Below are 20191 nucleotides of genomic sequence, written 5' to 3'. Positions count from 1 at the left end.
AACAAGATCAGTTTTTATTACCTCAAGAAGGTGGTGATGAGCTGCCTTTTTGAGTTACTATGGTGAAGGGGCCCCTGTGTTGATGTTAAGTGAGATATCGAGGATTTCGATCCAGCAGGTTTGAAGCAGCAGTGATACCAGGGTGAGTATAAGGGATGGAACCAATATCCATTGCTATCTAAAGAAATCAAAGAAAGTAACAAGCTTGAAGAAAATGCATAAATGTGCAAAGGTAGGTGACAGGTCAAGAGATTGGATGGAATATAAAAAAAGTAAAGAATAACTAAAAAACATAAAGATGGGAGAATTAAATATGAGAGAAGATTTGCCAAAAATATAAAAACAGATAGGAAAAGTTTCTTCAGATATTTAAAAAAAGAAAAGAATTAACAAAGTGAATGTTGGTCTTACAGAAAATGAGGCTGGGGAGTTAGTACTGGAGGATAAAGTGGGGGATAGATGAATTGAACAGATATTTTGCATCAGTCTTCACTTCAAAGGTCACATATAAATCAGGAATAAATCAAGAACTGAAAAGAATGGAGAAACTCAAGAAAATTACAATTACTAGGAAAGTAATACTAAGTTGTCAAACCTGTGAGTTGACCACCCAGAGTCCTGATGAATTTCATCATCGTGTCTTAAAAGCAGTAGCAAATCAGGTAGCTGATGAGTTGTTTTAATTTAACAAAATTCATTAGATTTGAGGAACAATAAACAAAAAAAACCCCAAGAACTACAGATGCTGGAAATCAGAAACAAAATCAGAAATTGCTGGAGAAATTCAACAAGTCTGGCAGCATCTGTGGAGAGAATGCAGTATTAACGTTTCAGGTCCAGTGACCCTTCTATAGAACTGAGGTTCTGAAACTGAGAACTGCCAGACCTGCTAAGTTTTTTCAACAATTTCAGATTTGGGGAAGAGTCCTTTTGATTGGAAAATAGTTATTGCAACTGCTATATTCAAAAAAGGGGAGATGCAGAAAGCAGGAAAGTACAGGCCAGTTAGCTTAACCATGATGGGATTCAAATTTATATTCCCAGAATATTAACAAAAGCAGAAATTGCTGGAGAAACTCAATGGGTCTGGCAGCATCAGTGAAGAGCGTTCACATTTCCAGTCTGATTGAATGCTGCTGAGTTTCACCAGCACTTTCTATTTTTGTTTCAGATCTCCAGCATCCAGTTCTCTGTTTTATCAGCAGAACATCAGCTTGGGATTCTGGCTTACAGCTTGGAGATATTAGCACTTTACCACCATCTCCCCTGTTTGTCTGGGATTCATGTCCAAATTGTCCCATTGCTGAAGATCTGTGACTCTGTAATATAACAAAGAACTGTGGATGCTAGAGATCTGAAACAAAATCTGAAACTGCTTGTAGAAACTCGGCAGGTCTAGTAGCATCTGTGGGGAGAGAAAACAGAGTCAACTTTTTAAATTCTTCATCAGAATTATCAAAAAAGTAGCATTTATGCTGAAGGAGTCTGGGGTGGAGGTGATCAGATAGTGGGGGTGGAGCCCGCAGAGAACGCCATATGAAAGGGAGACAGGGGGATTTATTGATAGTAAGCCAGGGCATAAATGATAATGAGAGCCGAGAGTAGGAAAGAATAGGTCAGCCATGCTGAAAACAAACATGTCATGACAGGACCAGGGGTCGGGGCTAGGTAAAATAAAACATACATAATCAGGCTTGATCCCTGAAGGGTGCGAGGTAGCCAAGTGGAAAATGATATGCTGTACTTCCAGCTGGTGTTGAGCCTTGTTGGCAAAACCTTTCTGTAATTTCAAAAATATACCTTATTCATAAAAAAATCTCAGTATAAATACATTGTCATAATACATTTCGGTTCAGTACAGTAGCATATCAAATAAACAAACACTTTAGTTTGACTCGATCCTAGCAAATGAAAGGCATCTCTGGAACACTGCAGCAAGCCCAAGGCAAATGTGTTAGGGATGGGGACGCAGTGATGTGTTGAAGTGACAGGCAAGTGGAAGTTCGGAGATACTTTTCCGGACAAAATGACTCTACTTTGCTTCTTGTCTTGCATCTCTTTCTGCTCTCGAAGTTTCCAGGCACCGTGCAATGTGCAAACAGTTCTCCCCGAGCAGGAGAGAGGAGCTGGTAAACCGCAACATCAAAGTGACCGTCTCACCGCGGAGCCATAGAAAATGCAGACGCCAATAAAGGGGTTGCGGTGATATAATGTTTCAATTATTTTCTTCCTCTTATTTTGCTGGAAATGACGCAGCCCAGCAGCATCTTGTCCGGAAGTATTTACCAGAAAGAGTGAAACAGTTGTCAGTGAGATGCTGGACTGTTAGCGAGCGGTCACTGCGCTCTGTCCCAGGGCTTGGTCCCGGAGGCAGCTGATCGAAACTCGGAGGGAATTTCACCAGCGGCCGCTCCCAGAGCCCAGGCTCGCAGCTGCCACTGCCAAGAGGTCGACAAGTCTCAATCTATAAATTATTCTCGATTTCTATTAGACGTGGGGTGACAGACAAAATACGTTTCTCGAGAGAGAAACCAACCAGGGAAAGGAAGCAAAAACAGCGTGTTGCTGGAGAAACGCAGCAGGCTCGGTTCCATCAGTGGGGAGAGAAATAAAAAGTTAACGGTCTGAAGAAAGGTCACTGGACTCGAAATGTTCGTCCTGATTTCTCGCCACAGATACCGCCACACCTGCTGAATTTCTCCAGCAATTTCTGTTTTTGAATCGGCGGTGTTTTGTTTCAGTTTAAGGAATATCTAAGACCCGAGATGAATGGCAGCATTGAGGGTGAATTATAATTTCGTCTGGTCACAAAAATTGGCCAAATGGAATCGGTTTACTAATGGTGTTTAACATTCAGGAACAAAAGCAGCGTTACTGGAAAAGCTCAGCAGCTGGCAGCATCCGTAAAGGGGAAAAAAAACAAACAACACTTCGGATGCGGTGATCCTTATTCAGAACTCTCTTTTTCTCTTCCACGGATGCTGCCAGACCTGCTGAGCCTTTCCAGCAACTTTGTTTTCGTTCGTGATTTACAGCATCCTCAGTTCTTTGTTTTTGTTTAAAATTCGGATCAGCTCCAGTTCGTGGAGACAATGATCTGATCTGACTTGTATCTGCTATAGCCTGGTCTGGAGTTCAGTAAAAGTGCGATACATCAATACTGCATTGTTGTAGCACCCACTGATACTGGATTAATGGTCAGGACATGTCAGTTCAAAATCATTTTTTAAAACGAAACCCTAGAATTAAAAGCCAGCATCAGCAATATACCCAACCAGTCATAACTATCCTTACCATACCCAGGGCTGGGTGGTGGCACTTGAACTAAGAGTTTCTAGCCCAGAGGTAGGGACACTACTCACTGCTCACCCTGCCAATGGAACGGGGAGGTCAAATAATGAGAAGTGGACATTGAACTTTAATCGCCTCTTGCTTTATGTGATGTCAGAGTTTTCAGGCTGTTATTGTATGTACAGGAGCAGATGAGATTTTATGATCAGGATTCAGCTTTTGGTTTCCACATGTACCGATTAAAGACTGTCCTTGGATAAGGGACATTTCAGTCTGCCTGGACATATTTTGTGAATCGTAGATTTATCATATCTCTACACCACTCATCTATTGCAGAACAAATACCTTGAAGGAATACCATTTTGCTGTTTGTTAACTAATAGTTTTGTGCATCTTTTGCCATTAAAGGGACAGCATGGAGTCCAATTGCAATGAAGACAGTGAGACCCCATCACCAAACTTAATGCCGCGGCATAGAGAACTCGTACCTACACCATGCGGTCCAGTAAGTCGAACATGTTTGTGATATTTGCAACTCTTGAAATGATCATACATAAGCATGTTAGGTTAACATAATGACAAGCTGATGGCATATTATCGGATCCTGTGAATACTTTCCTCACTGACAATCTAATAACTATCGCCGTTCTTGTTCTCTGGGGCTGTGCTACTTTTTCGTTTAGTCAGGAGACAGATATGGATTAAGCCAGGGAGAATTACAGACATATCCCCATATATGCATTATACTCAGATCAGGAATCTTACTTCACATTCAGTGTCAGCATTGTTACATTGATGGTCATTTCCAATTTGAAGAATTTCTTTTGGATCTCCTACACATCCCCGTCAATCTTGATTCTGAATTCCGGTCATGGTGAAAGCTTTTGATTTCACCAAATGACAATACAGCACAGGAACAGGCCCAATGGCCATCAAAGCCTCTGCTGATGCATTTTATCCTTTACTAAAACTGTCTTCACTTACAGGATCCATATCCCTCTATTCCCTTCCTGTTCATGTATTTGTCCAGGTAGTTCTTGAATGCTGCTGCTGTGTGTCTGTTCCACCACCTCCTCTGGCTTTGCTTTCCAGTGTGGAAAACGATCCTCGCACATCTCCTTTAAACTCCTCCCCACCCTCACACTTTGAACTTGTGTCCCCTAGTAATTGACCCTCTAGCCTGGGAAAAAGCCTCAGACTTTCTACTCCGTCCATTCTATTTGATTTGTTTTGATTTCATTTCATACCATAAACAGTTACCGTGAAGAAGATAATTTATTTTCTGCAGCTCCTATTTAGGATCACTCCTTGGACTGTAAATGTGACTGATGAGCCATTAGCTTACTCTTACACACACTGTAACTGAATGAATGAAGTGTTTCATTATTTATTGATTCAGAAATGTGAAAAGAACATGCTTATTTATTCAATGTGATTGGGTGATTTTCTATTGCACCTGCTGTAGAATTTCACACATTGGCTACAAGTGAGTTATAAACAGCTGAAAATACTATACAGTAGCATTTTCTTCACGATAAAGTGTTTGAAGACTGTTCTGTCTGACAAAATGTGACAGTGAGGCAGTGATGTAGTGTAGGGTCACTGGTCTATTAATCCAGAGCCCCAGGCTAATGTTCCGGGAAACATGGATTTGAATCCCACATAACAAATAACCGAAAGAACTGTGGATTCTTGAAATCAGAAACAAAAACAGAAATTGCTGGTAAAACTCAGGAGGTCTGGCAGCATCAGTGGAGAGAAAGAGTTAATGTTTCGGGTCCAGTGACCCTTCTTCTGAACTGGATTTCAAAACTTCAAAAGCTGAGTCCAAATGAGATGTGGATTTAAACCTCATTAAATCAAAATACTGAAAGGGGATTGACAGGTTGATACTGAGAATTGTTTATCCTTCGCTGGGGAACGTCAAACTTGGGGGAGAGGGGTACAGCCTTAGGATAAGCAGCTGATTACTTAGGATTGAGCTGAGGGGCGATTTCTCCACTCGGAAGGATCTGGATATTGAGTGTATGTAAGGTTGGGATGGTCAGGTTTTTCAGTTCTCAGGTAATGAATGGCCAGGAGAATGAAGCTGACCTCAAGATGAGCCATGGTCGTATCGAGTGGCAAAACAGGTTTGACTGATTACCTTCTCCTGCTCATATATCTTATGTGGAACCATTGCTATATCTTTTCATAATCATAAAGACCTTCATTAAATTGTGTGTTTCCAAACAAAGCAAATAGTGCTGTTTAAAAATAAACTTCCAATGTACATAAAATAGAGAAACAAAATAATCTTTTCCCTCTCTCTTCACAGATGAAACAATGTTCGGAATTATCTTGTTTAGAGAAGTTATTTGTTGCTATAGCAATCATCTCTCTCCTTGCTGTGTTGGTCGTTACAATCCAAAGTATTGTAATTCAGGTGAAAGACGACAGTAAAGATCCAACCCAGGAAGACTTCACCATCTCAGTGATACAGTTCATAGGAATAGGTAAGACCTTAATTTACTGTGAATGTATGAAGACGCATTGCCATCTTAAAGCAGTAGACCAGAAATTATAATGAAAGCAAAATACTGGGGATGCTGGAATTCTGAAATAAAAATCAAAAGTACTGGATAAACTCAGCAAGTTCTGGCAGCATCTGTTGAGAGAGAAACAGAATTAACATTTTGAGTGCAATAGACTCCTTTTAAGATTAGAAACAATTGTGTGTTATATTAATGAATAAATATTTATTGTGTGTGTATGACATTCCACTGTATGCTTATTTTAAAGCAGTTGTTATTTAATGGGTTAAAAATGGGTTTGAATGACAACTTCATTGGCAGAAAACTCTAGCTTTTGTGCATTTTGTTTAACTAATCAAGCATTGATGATTTTTGTTCATGTTTTAGGATCACAGTCCAGAATTTGTTTGCTTTTCTAGGATAACTGAAAACCACCAGGCCTTACCTGTGTAAAACAATGACAGTGACTGTGTAGAGTCCCATGAACCTTTTGTGTAGCAAAGTGCTTCAAAGCTGCAGCGAATATCATTACTGTGTCAGCTGTGTTACAGAGAAAAATTATTGTGCAGTTTTTGTAGTGGTAAATTTGGACATCTTGAAGGGGGTGTGTCTAAATGTCAGGGACTGGTGTAGGAAAGTTGACACTTTTTACATACTTTCTCCAACATTTTGTAGGGTGTTGCCATTCTGAATCTGGAACTAAAACTGGAAGTCTTTGTTACAAGTTTCAATGAGATCAAACTCAGTGAACATGCCACAGAAAGCATGCCCATGTACATATCTTCTGATAGAGCTGTCTACTGCAACTTCTATGGATCTTTCTCAGAGACGAATCAACAGGAAACTGTGTGTTCCACCAAGGAGACTGATTGAAAACTGTTTATCATTTCCAATTCAAACAAAACTCGAGTGTCAGTGCAGACTGGAATCTGAACTCACAAGCTGAGAACCAAATTTGCATCCCAAGACTGCCCTGAATTATTGAAAGAGATCAGGTTAATTTTTCCACTGGTTTGGTTGTGGTTCAAACTTTCAAACGTCAAATCTTATCAACAATAAGGATTAAGAAATCATTTTCTAGTTGACTGGTAGCAGCAGACAGGAGGGTATTGAGGAAAATGCCCGGAGGAATTTTTGGGGCATTGGTCAGGTCAGTCTAGCTAATCTGTGGTGCCGGTGGTGCAGCATTCACGAGAGTCAGTGCGAAATGCCGAGCAGAAGTTTGGAACCTTTTGTTTCCGAATTGCCGGTGGTGGCCAACTCCGTCGCTGCAAATGCAACTCTAATGGAGCTTCTCCACTTTCACAGTAACCACCCAGTCTCTCAGTGCTTCAGGGAAGCTCAGACCACAACCACGAGAACTGTGCACACTCAGACTCAGTTGTTTTTTGATTGGCACCGACTTGATGGGCCAAAGGGCATTTTGCCCTGCCATAGATCTGTAATGACAGACTGCTGCCATTGTGGGTCTGAATCCCAGTGTTCAAAGGGATATGTGACCCCTCACAGCAGATAAACAAACTCTTTTCCAACAAATTTACAAGAATTCCTGTGTTGCCACCTGGTCAGCATGAGAACTAGGAGCAAGAGGAGGCCACTCAGCCCCTCGAACTTCTTCTGCCGTTTAATACAATCATGGCTGATCTTACTTCAGCCTCAACCCCACTTTGCTGCTCACTCCCCATAACCCTTTAACCTGTCACTAATTAAAAATCTCCTCTGTCCTCCCTAATTTACTCAATGTCGCAGCATCCGCCACACTAATTCCACAGATTCAGGACCCTTTGAGAGAAGTAACTTCTCTTCATCTCTGATTTACATTGAATACCCTAAAGCTATGACCTTGTATTCTCGACATGAGGAAACATCCACTGTGCATTTACTTTGTCAATCCCCTGTAGCATGTTATATACCTCAATTAGATCTCCTCTCGTTGTTCTAAACTCCAGAGAGTATAGACCTAAACTGCTTAACCTCTCCTCATAAGATAAGCCTTTCATCTCTTGAATTAATCTAGTGGAGTTTCCTGAACTACTTCCTATGCAATTTCATCCTTTTTATTTAGGAGACCAAAATATGCAACAATCTAGGTGCAGTCTCACTAATACCTTGTAAAGTTGCAATGACAATTCCCTGCTTTAATATTTTATTTCTTTACCAATAAATACCATAATTAACAATACAAGATTCAATTCAATTCCATTTGCCCTCCTTATTACCTGCAGTATCTGCATACCAGCTTTCTGTCACTCATGCACAAAAACATCCAGATCCCTGTCCACTGAGTCATTTTGAAGTTTCCAATGACTGCATGAGCACTAACCTGATGACTTGTCTCAATATTCGTGCTCCCACCACTGCCACCCCCCAGTGACTTTCTGCTGGTGCCCCTTGTGAGATAGTGCGGCCCAAAGCTGGGCTGTCAAGGCCCAGGGCTCTTTGAAGGCATCTTGTAAGACCATCCCTGAAAGTCAGCAGCAATCCTGCACCACTCAGCTAGCACTGTGTAGGAGCACCACAACCAGTAAGGACAGGCACACGGGAATACACAAGGGTGAATAGTTCCCCGTGGCTTATACAGCTTGATATTTGATTGGATAACGTTGCATTGTGAAATTGTTTTGCTGATGTTTGTTGTCACTGGGCGATAGCCAAGAAGATGTGGTGCTAATACATTTCAGATGTTCATGATGGTGGGGAATGGTTGCTTTCAATGAGTTTGATGAGGTGGAGCCCATCTGGTGATGAGGGGAATCCAGGAAAGCAACCCCTGTCTTTTCTTCCTCCTCGTCCTGATGTTAGGGCGGCACCTTCCTCATGGAGAGGTAATGGTGGATAAACAGACCACCATAGCTGTAGAGACCCAGTGCAACTATTAGAAAAACAAATAGGACTAGAGAAATTAGGCAGGTCTAGTTGCCCACACTTCATGTTTTTATTTTAGACCTCAGGCATCCCCAGTAAAATGCTTATATTTTGGTGGAGTGTTGCTTGATGAGGCTGATTGCCATCTCCATGATTCTCGGGGATACTCCACGGGTCTCACTGAAGGCCAAGTCTCCTGGAATGATGGGATAGTGGAATGGGACGTATAAAGAGGAATATCTCCTGGCCCCAGCTGCCAGCTGCTTAAGCGAATGGGAATGGCTGACTGGCCTGGAATAAACTTATAGGGGCTGTTACCAGGAGAGCGGACATTCACTGAAATGATGGTCTTGGTGATGGGTGAATTTATCAGGTGGATGTCTTACTGATCCTCTAGCTCCCCATATTATCACAGGGGGTTTGTGGGGCCTTGTGGTTGCAGTGTTTGCCACTCCGCACCAATGGATTTCTCACTCTTCTGGTGAGATTGCATATCCTCTCAACCTGTTTGTTCTCCCTGAGTGAGGAGAATTCCCTCTCGGTGGGTTCATATGGCCTCCCTTACCTACTCTTACACACACGGGGAAATGTTGCCAACTTTGTCCAATCCAGAAGAGCAAGAGGCTGGAAAACAGGCAAAGGGACAGCACTTACTCAGGGTTGGATAACAGCAGTGGGATTGCTCCTTGTAACCCTCTTGGTGATTGTGACCTTCCTCCTCTCTCTTCACTGAGCTCTATATCCTGGTCATGTTAGACTGAGGTGCCAGGTATTCCTCTGCCTAGACTGAAACACCTCCCTTTGTTGACTGGCCTTCACATAACATGACTGTGGGGCCCAGAATGCAGCCAAACATGTCACATTGAAAGCTGGTCGTGGTTGGACATGCCCTGGCAAACATGCCAGGTTTTCAAACAGCTACCTCCAGTGAAACCAGCCTCGTGTTCCTCATGCTCCATTATCTTTGTTGAGAAATGGAGCCCTCTCTTAGAGCATGTGGTCAGCAGCCGGTGGGTGGATTATAGTTGGTCAGGTGATGTTTACTGGGGCAGAATATTAATGCTGGCAGACCACAGGGCTCTTGTGGCAAAGTGACAATGTCCCTTTCTCTGAGCCCAGATCCATGCCCCTGTCCCAGCTCCATCAGGGTTTACTAACATCTCTGAGCAGGTTGGTTTTTCAAAATACCTGCAGCCCTGAGAGGAAAACTAGTAAATAATGCAGACAGAGTACAGGGTTTCAATGATGCAGTGGTAATGTCTGTAACCTCTGTGCCAGGAGACCTGGGTTCCAGGTGTGTGGAATAACATCCCTGATCAGGTTGATTGAAATATGAATTTGGACAGATCTTCGTTAGTGGTTCATTTGAAAATGTTTCTCCATGACTGTGCAGGGCACCCCATTGTATTGCACTAGGACTTGAAACCCCAAATCTCTGACCCATAGATGAGCCATTGCTCACATAGGAGCAAATAACACTTTGGGTTGCTGGCTAAGAAAAGCGGGCATTGACCTCTTCCACATTTACAAGTACATACCAGTTGATTCATAATGTAAGCCTGTTCTTTCACTTACTGATTCATATTAACGCTCTCCCTTCTCTGGTTCTGTCTCCCAAGCATTCTGTTTTTACTACGTGCTGCACGGGACTTTCCAGGAAAATCGCCAGGAACTAATCGCATTTGTGCTCTCCATTTTATTCGTTGTGATCCGATCTGTAGTGAACTTTGTTACAGCGACACCAATGGAAAGAAACGAACTGCAGGTGGGGGCCATGAATGTGTTCTACATCGTATGCAGCCGGTACCTGTCTCCTCCTCATGTGTAATTAAAATGAAGGCCAAGGTCCGAAAGCCATATGCCAATCAGTAATGGAGCAGGCTTGAGGCACTGAATGGCCTATTCCTGCTCATGTTTCTAATGCTTTTACATTTTGTTCAAGGCACTGACTCAGGGATCGGCCTAAGCTGGATGCTGCAGATGCTGGAGAATGCAAGATAATAAAGTGTGAAGCTGGATGAACACAGCAGGCCAAGCAGCATCTCAGGAGCACAAAAGCTGACGTTTCGGGCCTAGACCCTTCATCAGAGAGGGGGATGGGGTGAGGGTTCTGGAATAAATAGGGAGAGAGAGAGAGGTGGACTGAAGATGGAGAGAAAAGAAGATAGGTGGAGAGGAGAGTATAGGTGGGGAGGTAGGGAGGGGATAGGTCAGTCCTGGGAAGACGGACAGGTCATGAAGCCTCTTCCAGGGATGCCTAACCTGAAGAAGTTACCCTCCTCCCTCCGGACTAACCTCAGGGAATCTCTCTCCCACTGCAACGCTCTTGCAATCTCTTCAGCCTTGAAACTGCTGGACCATGTCCTGAAGACCAGTCATGTTTGGACGTAGAGCAGTTTTTCCGCCGCCTTCGCCTCGACACTTACTTCTTCAACCGGGAACCTAACCCTCCCTCCACTGACCCCTTCACCCGCTTCCAACACAAGTCCTCCTCCTGGACACCACCCCCAGGCCTCCTACCCTCCCTCGTCCTCTCACCCATCCCTTTCTCCCACCCCAAGCCGCACCTCCATTTCCTACCTACTAACCTCATCCCACCTCCTTGACTTGTCCGTCTTCCCTGGACTGACCTATCCCCTCCCTACCTTCCCACCTATACTCTCCTGTCCACCTATCTTCTTTTCTCTCCATCTTCGGTCTGCCTCCCCCTCTGTCCCTATTTATTCCAGAACCCTTACCCCATCCCCCTCTCTGATGAAGGGTCTAGGCCCGAAACGTCAGTTTTTGTGCTCCTGAGATGCTGCTTGGCCTGCTGTGTTCATCCAGCTTCACACTTTATTATCTTAAGCTGGATGCAGTGACTGGAACAGAGTTGGATTGTTATGTACATTGGATGCTCATTGTTACTGAGAGTAGCCACTGTAAGTGAAAGAGAATTGCATTCAGGACCCATTACAGACATTTCCTGTCTGTACAGAGATAACACAGTGTGGAGCTGGAGGAACACGGCAGGCCAGGCAGCATTAGAGGAGCAGGAAAGTTGAAATGTTTCTGAAGAAGGGTCTTGACCTGAAACCAAGATAACAAAGTGTGGAGCTGGATGAACACAGCAGGCCAAGCAGCATCTCAGGTGCACAAAAGCTGACGTTTCGGGCCTAGACCTTTTTTCTGATGATGGGTCTAGGCCTGAAACGTCAGCCTTTGTGCAACTAAGATGCTGCTTGGCCTGCTGTGTTCATCCAGCCTCACACTTTGTTATCTTGGTTTCTCCAGCATCTGCAGTTCCCATTATCTCTGATCTCGACCTGAAACATCAGCTTTCCTGCTCCTCTGATGCTGCCTGGCCTGCCATGTTCCTCCAGCTCCACACTGGGTTATTGCTGACTCCAGCATCAGCAGTTCCTGCTATCTCCTGTCTGTACAGAATCAACTTTCCACTGACAGGCTGACAGACTTAACTGGTCTGGATTTGTCAGTACTAGGTTTGCAAATCTGAGACAGAAGTTCCTTCTTTTCAATGTCGTCCAGAATATTTCAACAGCAGGATACAGACCACTCCCTGCAGACCACACTTTATATGTGGCAAGCTTTCTGCTGTTGCTCAAGTACAATAAACTGTTGAATCTCTCAGAACTGCTCCCTCAGTCACAACCTGCACCACTAATCGCTCATCAAAATACTCCTCTCCCAAGAAAACTGTTCATTTTTGTCTGTTGCATTGTTTGACCATTATTTTGGATGCTGATGCTTGTTTGGGTAATTAGTGGAAAGTCTGGCTAATTTCTAAGCTGACTCTGAGATAAACGTTTGTAAAGGAAAACCTCCTCCTGATTTACCTTTTTTGAAAGAAAAGACATATGAACTTGTTTGGGGCTAGAAGCTCCTGTGGCATTAATAAAGGTCTAGTGATGATGATACCAAAAGACTGTGATAGCACACAGACAGGAAAGCAGAATTAGCAAGCAGGTGGCAGGTAGAGTTTATTGCAGGTAAGTGTGAGGTGATGCATTTCGGCAGGAGCAGGCTGCTGTTGCTAGGTTAGGTTGGAGAAGATGGGGTCGTTCACCTGGGATTGAGGGTGATTTGGTCAAAGTGTGCAAGATTTGAATCTGTTTAGATAAGGGAAATGGCAGAAGGTTGTTCCCTCCAGCTGATAAACATGGACTTATTTGGTCAACAGATGCAGGTGGAATGTGGGAACAAACATTTTTATGCAGCAAATGGTAACAAGCTGGAACTCATTGACTTGCATGGACTCTCAAGGGAAATAAATTTGCTGGGCTGGACAGGGGAATGGGACCAACTGATTTCACCACAAAGAGCCAGCATGAACCTGAAGGACCATTTGGCCTCGTTTGGTGCTGCACAAAACAGAGCAGGGATGGGGAAAGGAAAGTGGGTGGCGGAGGATGTGGGTAAGATTTCTTTTACACAGACAATGGTTCATGTATCGAATAAAGTGCCAGAGGAAGTGGTGGATGTAGGTACAGTTACGTAGTAACTGTATGTAAAAGACATTTGGATAAGTACATGAATAAGAAATGTTTGGAGGGTTATGGGCCAAACGCAAATGCATTACGTTTGGCGTGGACTGGTTGGACTGAAGGTTCTGTTTCCGTGCTGTATGACTGTATGTGGGGAGGTTAGTGAATGTGAGGAGGGTTGGGGTTATGGATTGGTGTGAGGAGACTGGCACAGTTGGGTGGATGTGAGGAGAGTGGCACAGTTGTGTGGGTGTGAGGAGACTGGCACAGTTGTGTGGGTGTGAGAAGAGTGGCCGTGTTGTGTGGGTGTGAGGAGAGTGGCTGTGTTGGGTGGGTGTGAGGAGAGTGGCACAGTTGGGTGGGTGTGAGGAGAGTGGCGGTGCTGGGTGGGTGTGAGGACAGTGGCGGTGTTGTGTGGGTGTGAGAAGAGCGGCGGTGTTGGGTGGGTGTGAGGAGAGTGGCCGTGTTGTGTGGGTGTGAGGAGAGTGGCGGTGTTGTGTGGGTGTGAGGAGAGTGGCGGTGTTGTGTGGGTGTGAGGAGAGTGGCCGTGTTGTGTGGGTGTGAGGAGAGGGGCGGTGTTGTGTGGGTGTGAGGAGAGTGGCGGTGTTGTGTGGGTGTGAGGAGAGTGGCCGTGTTGGGTGGGTGTGAGGAGAGTGGCAGTGTTGTGTGGGTGTGAGGAGAGTGGCACAGTTGTGTGGGTGTGAGGAGAGTGGCCGTGTTGGGTGGGTGTGAAGAGAGTGGCACAGTTGTGTGGGTGTGAGGAGAGTGGCGGTGTTGTGTGGGTGTGAGGAGAGTGGCACAGTTGTGTGGGTGTGAGGAGAGTGGCCGTGTTGGGTGGGTGTGAGGAGAGTGGCACAGTTGTGTGGGTGTGAGGAGAGTGGCGGTGTTGTGTGGGTGTGAGGAGAGTGGCACAGTTGTGTGGGTGTGAGGAGAGTGGCGGTGTTGTGTGGGTGTGAGGAGAGTGGCGGTGTTGTGTGGGTGTGAGGAGAGTGGCACAGTTGTGTGGGTGTGAGGAGAGTGGCCGTGTTGGGTGGGTGTAAGGAGAGTGGCTGTGTTGGGTGGGTGTGAAGAGAGTGCCACATTTGGGTGGGTGTGAGGAGAGTGGCGGTGTTGTGTGGGTGTGAGGAGAGTGGCACAGTTGTGTGGGTGTGAGGAGAGTGGCCGTGTTGGGTGGGTGTGAAGAGAGTGGCACAGTTGTGTGGGTGTGAGGAGAGTGGCGGTGTTGTGTGGGTGTGAGGAGAGTGGCACAGTTGTGTGGGTGTGAGGAGAGTGGCGGTGTTGTGTGGGTGTGAGGAGAGTGGCGGTGTTGTGTGGGTGTGTGGAGAGTGGCGGTGTTGGGTGGGTGTGAGGAGAGTGGCCGTGTTGGGTGGGTGTGAGGAGAGTGGCACAGTTGTGTGGGTGTGAGGAGAGTGGCCGTGTTTGGTGGGTGTAAGGAGAGTGGCGGTGTTGGGTGGGTGTGAAGAGAGTGCCACATTTGGGTGGGTGTGAGGAGAGTGACGGTGAGTATGGGAGGAGGGTAGGGGTGTTGGATGGGTATGGGGTGAGGGTAGGGGTGTTGGGTGGGTGTGGGGGGAGGGTAGGGGTGTTGGATGGGTATGGGGTGAGGGCAGGGGTGTTGGGTGGGTGTGGGGGGAGGGTAGGGGTGTTGGGTGGGTGTGGGGTGAGGGTAGGGGTGTTGGGTGGGTGTGGGGGGAGGGTAGGGGTGTTGGGGGGTGTGGGGTGAGGGTAGGGGTGTTGGGTGGGTGTGGGGGGAGGGTAGGGGTGTTGGATGGGTATGGGGTGAGGGCAGGGGTGTCGGGTGGGTGTGGGGGGAGGGTAGGGGTGTTGGGGGGTGTGGGGGGAGGGTAGGGGTGTTGGGGGGTGTGGGGTGAGGGTAGGGGTGTTGGGTGGGTGTGGGGGGAGGGTGGGTAAGCATATGATGCTGTCTTATCCCTGTCGTTATTCTGTGCTGGCAATGCCAGGATATACTCGATAGTGACATCCACCAGTTTGAGCTCTGTTGCTGTGTCTAACTGTGTGAGAGAGTGTTTACAGCCCATCCCCTCCCCTCCCTAACTATGGTTCACCACTGTGATGTACTTGTTATCTGCCTGCACCCCCACACAGCCTCACTGTGGTTGGTCCTCACTGTGCTGACAGCAGACCTTCATGCCCACAAAGCCCCTAATTCCAGGATTCGACATGGGCTCAGTGTCGGGATGGGTCGGTATGGCCAGTCAGACATTCAGTTCTTCATTGCCTGAATCTGTCCTCACTTCCCTTTTATTCTGTCTTTGCCTTCCAGTCTTTCACACACCCCTTTCTTTTTGCATCTCTCTGCCTCTTTTGTTGGTAACTCTTTACACTTTTACAGTTTCACTTCCTGATTCTGCATGCTCCTGTGTTTCTGCTGTTGTAGGAGTGTAAACACAAACCCAGGCCGATGCTAGACTCACAATGACAACCCAGTGCCTCAATACCAGGTAAAATGCCGAGTAACCAGAGGATGTGGCAACCGTTCTAGAGAATAAATAAAATCCCACAGGCTGATTCAGGCAAACTGGGAGATTCGAAAGGCAGGTTCTGGCAAACATGCCTCCCTCACTCACTGTAACCAAAAAGGTCAATACAACATTCTCAATTAATTCAGAGATAGTAGAACTGCCGATGCTGGAGTCAGAGATACCACAGTGTGGAGTTCGAGGAACACAGCAGGCCTGAAATATCAACTTTCCTGCTCCTCTGATGCTGTACTCCTCCAGCTCCACGCTGTATTCTCAATTAATTACCATTTTGCAGGTGCTTAGTAAGCAAGTTCAGCTCATCAGCCAGACAGTATGAAACGGGAAATACAAAACTCTCGAGCTGCTGCTTGTAGGCTTGACATCGACTATCGTTGAACTGCTCAGGAAGCAGTTGTTTCTGGTCACTGAGCTTTCCTTCAGTGAGTATTACATCCAGCTGCTAAAGGAGTTGACATATACCTTTGATGTTCACAAACTGAGGAAAGTAAATTAACAGAGTTTACAGTAGCTTTTTAGAGGATTTGTAAAATACAGAGAAGATAGATTGGTCTTTCTATAATGGTAAACTTTTTGTGAATAAAGTCTCTTTCACACAGTCCACTATTCAGTCTCTCCTGCTAATTCAGATCTCCTAAATTAATCTAGTCCCTTGTCCCATATCCCTGTAAACCCTTTCTATTCATGTAGCCATCCTGATGCCTTTTAAATGTTGTAATTGTACCAGCCTCCACCACTTCCTCTGGCAGCTCATTCGATACATGCATCACCCTCTGTGTGAAAAAGTTGCCCCTTAGGTTCCTTATAAATCTTTTCTCTCTCATCTTAAACCTATATCATCCAGTTTTGGACTCGCCTACCCTAGGGAAAAGACCTTGACTATTCACCCTATCCATTCCCCTCATGATTTAATAAACCTCTATAAGGTCACCCTGCCACTTCCGATGCTCCAGGGAAAATAGCCCCAGCCTATTCAGCCCCTCCCTGTAGCTCAAACCCTCCAACCCTGCGACATCCTTGTAAATCTTTTATGAACCCTTTCAAGTTTAACAACATCCTTCTAATAGCTGGGAGACCAGCATTGAATGCTGTATTCCAAAAGTGGCCTAACCAATGCCCCGTACAACTGCAACATGACCTCCCAACTCCCCGCACTGATCAAAATAGGTAAGCATACCAAATACCTTGCTAGAGAATAAGTTTTATTTTTGCAATTTGGTTACTGCAGTGTTCAGTCGCTGAAGGTAAAAGGACTGTTTTATACTTTCAAGGAAATAATTGAAACTGTCTTGGTACAATTATCTGAAGTAAAGATTCAATCCTTCTACCTTTAACAATAGCCATAACTTAAACTTCAGTGAACATTCACCCTGTTTCCGCTTTAAAGTTTCTTGTTCAGTTGGCATGGTTGTTTACGATTTCTGGAAAACTTTTGTATTCACGTGATGCTTTCTTTTTTGGTTAATGTGTCTTCATGAGACTCTGCTAACGCAGCTCACCTACACCTTAACATGTGCTCCTTTAACTCAAGGATTCAACAACCTTGCAGGATGTCTTCCTCCCTGCCACCTTAAAGCCTTTCATTTTGGGAGCTTTTCTTTTTCAAATTTCTAACCATCTAAGACTGTGTTTTTGCTTCTGCTCCGACGGTTTTGTAGATTTCTAAACGGAATGGCTGATGACAACGGTCTTTCTTTCTCTGTATGTGACCTGCTCTTCTCCAGAAAAAAAACTTCCCACTTACTTTCTGATGATTTTGCTTCTTAACTGTTTCTGTGTCTATCATATGGTACATTGTTACAAGGCAAGAACACAATGTTTTTTCTTTCGCCTACACTTCATTTTCTCAAGCACTGAACTGTTTAACTCAAGGAGATGTTTTAAAACCTTGTTTAAATGTATGTAAACGATTTTTCAGACAATGCAGACCACTCACAGAACTCAAAAATAAAACTAAACCCACCCCCTTTCGTAACCCACACAATATGGAAATACAATTCAATCTTAAAGCTGTACATGGTTCTATCCAGGTTAGTTTCCAAATGGTGGCAAATTACCAAAAAGCTTAATTACACTAGGACCAGCATCTAAAAGCAGTGTGATTGTGGTGAAGCTGTTAAAATCAGGAATGCCCAGCAGCCGAGTTTGGGTACCTCGGATGCTTGTGAAGCTGGAGGAGGTTACAGAGAGAGGGAGGGGACATGCTTCACTTGGATTTGAAAGCAAAATTCAAGATATTGTTCAACTGGACAATCGCATGGAGGATGGAACATGAGAAGCTAATTGAGCGTGCACTGGAATAGTCAGACTCTATAATTGGCCCTAAAATGTCATAATTTCTGGTCCTTCTCCACCAGAGACGTTAGCTGAGAAGGTGGATTGGATCCCTGCACTATTCCAACAATATCTGGAAAGGCTTTCAATTGTTACAGAGAAAATAGGAACTGCCGATGCTGGAGAATCTGAGATAACACGGTGTGAAGCTGGATGAACACAGCAGGCCAAGCAGCATCAGAGGAGCATGAAAGTTTGATGTTTTGGGTCGTCTCAACCTGAAACGTCAAACTTTCCTGCTCCTCTGATGCTGCTTGGCCTGCTGTGTTCGTGTTACCTCAGGCTTTCAACTGTGTGTTCCAATCTAGCAATGCTTGCTGGATTGTGAGCTCCAGTGGAACATGTTGTTGGATGTTCCATCACATGACCCATATATCTTCAATTGCTGCCCTCCCTCACATTTTCACAATTAGCGGCCTGACATGTCCATCCTTACTAAAAGCACACAGACTCATTGTAGCTGATTGGATGCTGAATTTATCCCTTCTCAAATATCTTTCTAACTTGCAAATATGAGCAGTTTCTTAAAACGGTCCTAGCTGGATTTTGTTTATAGACAATAGGTGCAGAAGTAGGCCATTTGGCCCTTCGAGCCAGCACCACCATTCATTATGATCATGGCTGATCATCCACAATCAGTATCCTGTTCCTGCAGCATAACCCCTTAACCCTTGATTCCACTATCTTTAAGAGCTCTATCCATCTCTTTCTTGAAAGTATCCAAAGAGTTGGCCTCCACTGCCTTCTGGGGCAGAGCATTCCATATATCCACCACTCTCTGGGTGAAGAAGTTTTTCCTCAATTCTGTTCTAAATGGCCTACCCCTTATTATTCTCCTTGGATTTCCTACTGAAGAGTCCAGGACAATTCTGGAGCTTGTTAGCTTAGTGAAACAGAGGACCTGCTGTCAGTCAGTAAAGTCAATGCAGATTGACTGGAGTACCTCGCCAAACTGTAGCAGTAATATTTCAGACAGTTAGAGAATGCCTATTTGATTGAGAAACAATCACTCTACATAACAAGCATCATTTATTTTGTACATTTCTTTCAGATACGATTCGTGCTCATTCTAGTATTGGGGGTGTTTCTGATGGTGCTTAGTATTATCTACCTGATTAAGAGTCCCAGCATGATGGCTTTCAGAGTCGGTGGAGCCTTTGAAAGTGCCCAGTCACAGTACTTCATGGTGTTTTTCTGCTTTTCTATGGTGACATTTGATCTTCAAGCTCAGGTAACTGAAAAAAGTTAACATTATTTACATGTGTTGGCGCAGAGAATGTTTCCGGACCAGGATTATTTAAATCATAGGATCCCTACAGTGTGGAAACAGGTCCTTCGGCCCAACAAATCCACACCGACCCTTAAACTTCCCACTCAGACCCAACCCCCTAACCTAAACATCCCTGATCACTACGGGCAATTTAGCATGGCTTATCCACCTAGCCTGCACATCTTTGGACTGTGGGAGGAAACCGGAGCACCCGGAGGAAACCTACGCAGACATGGGAGAATGTGCAAACTCCACACAGACAGTCGCCCGAGGCTGGAATCATTCCCTGGCACTGTGAGGCTGCAGTGTCAACTACTGAGCCACCGGGCCGCCCAGAGTTCTCTTCGTATTTTATGAGCCCTCTTCTGAGTGTTGCAAATGTTGATGTCAATGATCAACCATCCTCTGTCAGGTCTGTGGATGTGATTCTCACTCAGTCCCTGGCTCACTCTGCGTCTGTCTCTATCTCCCCACCAGCTCTGCTGACAGCTCCACTGCCTCTATGTTATCAGGCTGCTTCTCACACAGACACTGTTGCGTCGTGTTTAAGTAAATAAAATAATATAAGATGTAAACTAAGAGCAGGAGTGGGCCATTGTGTCATTTAAACCTATTTTAGCAATCAAAAAGATTGTAACTGATCCAACTGGGCCCTCTATTTTCATGCTTGCCCCCACTAGCCCTTCTGAGGCCTTTTGGAAATTTAGAATCTATATAACTCAGTCTTAAAAGTAATCAATGACCCCACCTCTATTTCTTAGCGTGGACAAAGCTAACAAACACCTGAGAAAGAAACCTCAGCTTCACTTTAACTTGGAGACCCCATCTTTTTAAACAGGGTGCCCTAGTTCTGATCTCTCCCACAAGGGGAAGCGTCCTTTCAGGATCCACTCCTTTCAAGTGTCCTCAGGATTTTGATTGTTTCGGTGAGAT

General features: G+C 44.9%; 1 protein-coding gene across 1 annotated transcript in view; it reads left to right on the top strand.

Annotated features, from left to right (window-relative positions):
- The first annotated feature begins 2308 nt into the window (after window positions 1–2308).
- Window positions 2309–20191, top strand: part of LOC125466726 (uncharacterized) — a 121807-nt gene continuing 103924 nt past the window's right edge. The window contains exons 1-5 of the mRNA XM_048561654.2: window positions 2309–2448; window positions 3700–3796; window positions 5609–5786; window positions 10289–10434; window positions 19040–19219. Of these exons, the coding sequence (XP_048417611.1) occupies window positions 3707–3796; window positions 5609–5786; window positions 10289–10434; window positions 19040–19219 (594 nt within the window). The 5' untranslated portion in view covers window positions 2309–2448; window positions 3700–3706. The remainder of the gene's footprint in view (window positions 2449–3699; window positions 3797–5608; window positions 5787–10288; window positions 10435–19039; window positions 19220–20191) is intronic.

Source organism: Stegostoma tigrinum, chromosome 28 (genome assembly GCF_030684315.1).
Source record: "Stegostoma tigrinum isolate sSteTig4 chromosome 28, sSteTig4.hap1, whole genome shotgun sequence".
Classification (NCBI taxonomy): Eukaryota; Metazoa; Chordata; class Chondrichthyes; order Orectolobiformes; family Stegostomatidae; genus Stegostoma; species Stegostoma tigrinum.
This window is presented reverse-complemented; position numbering and strand designations above follow the sequence as displayed.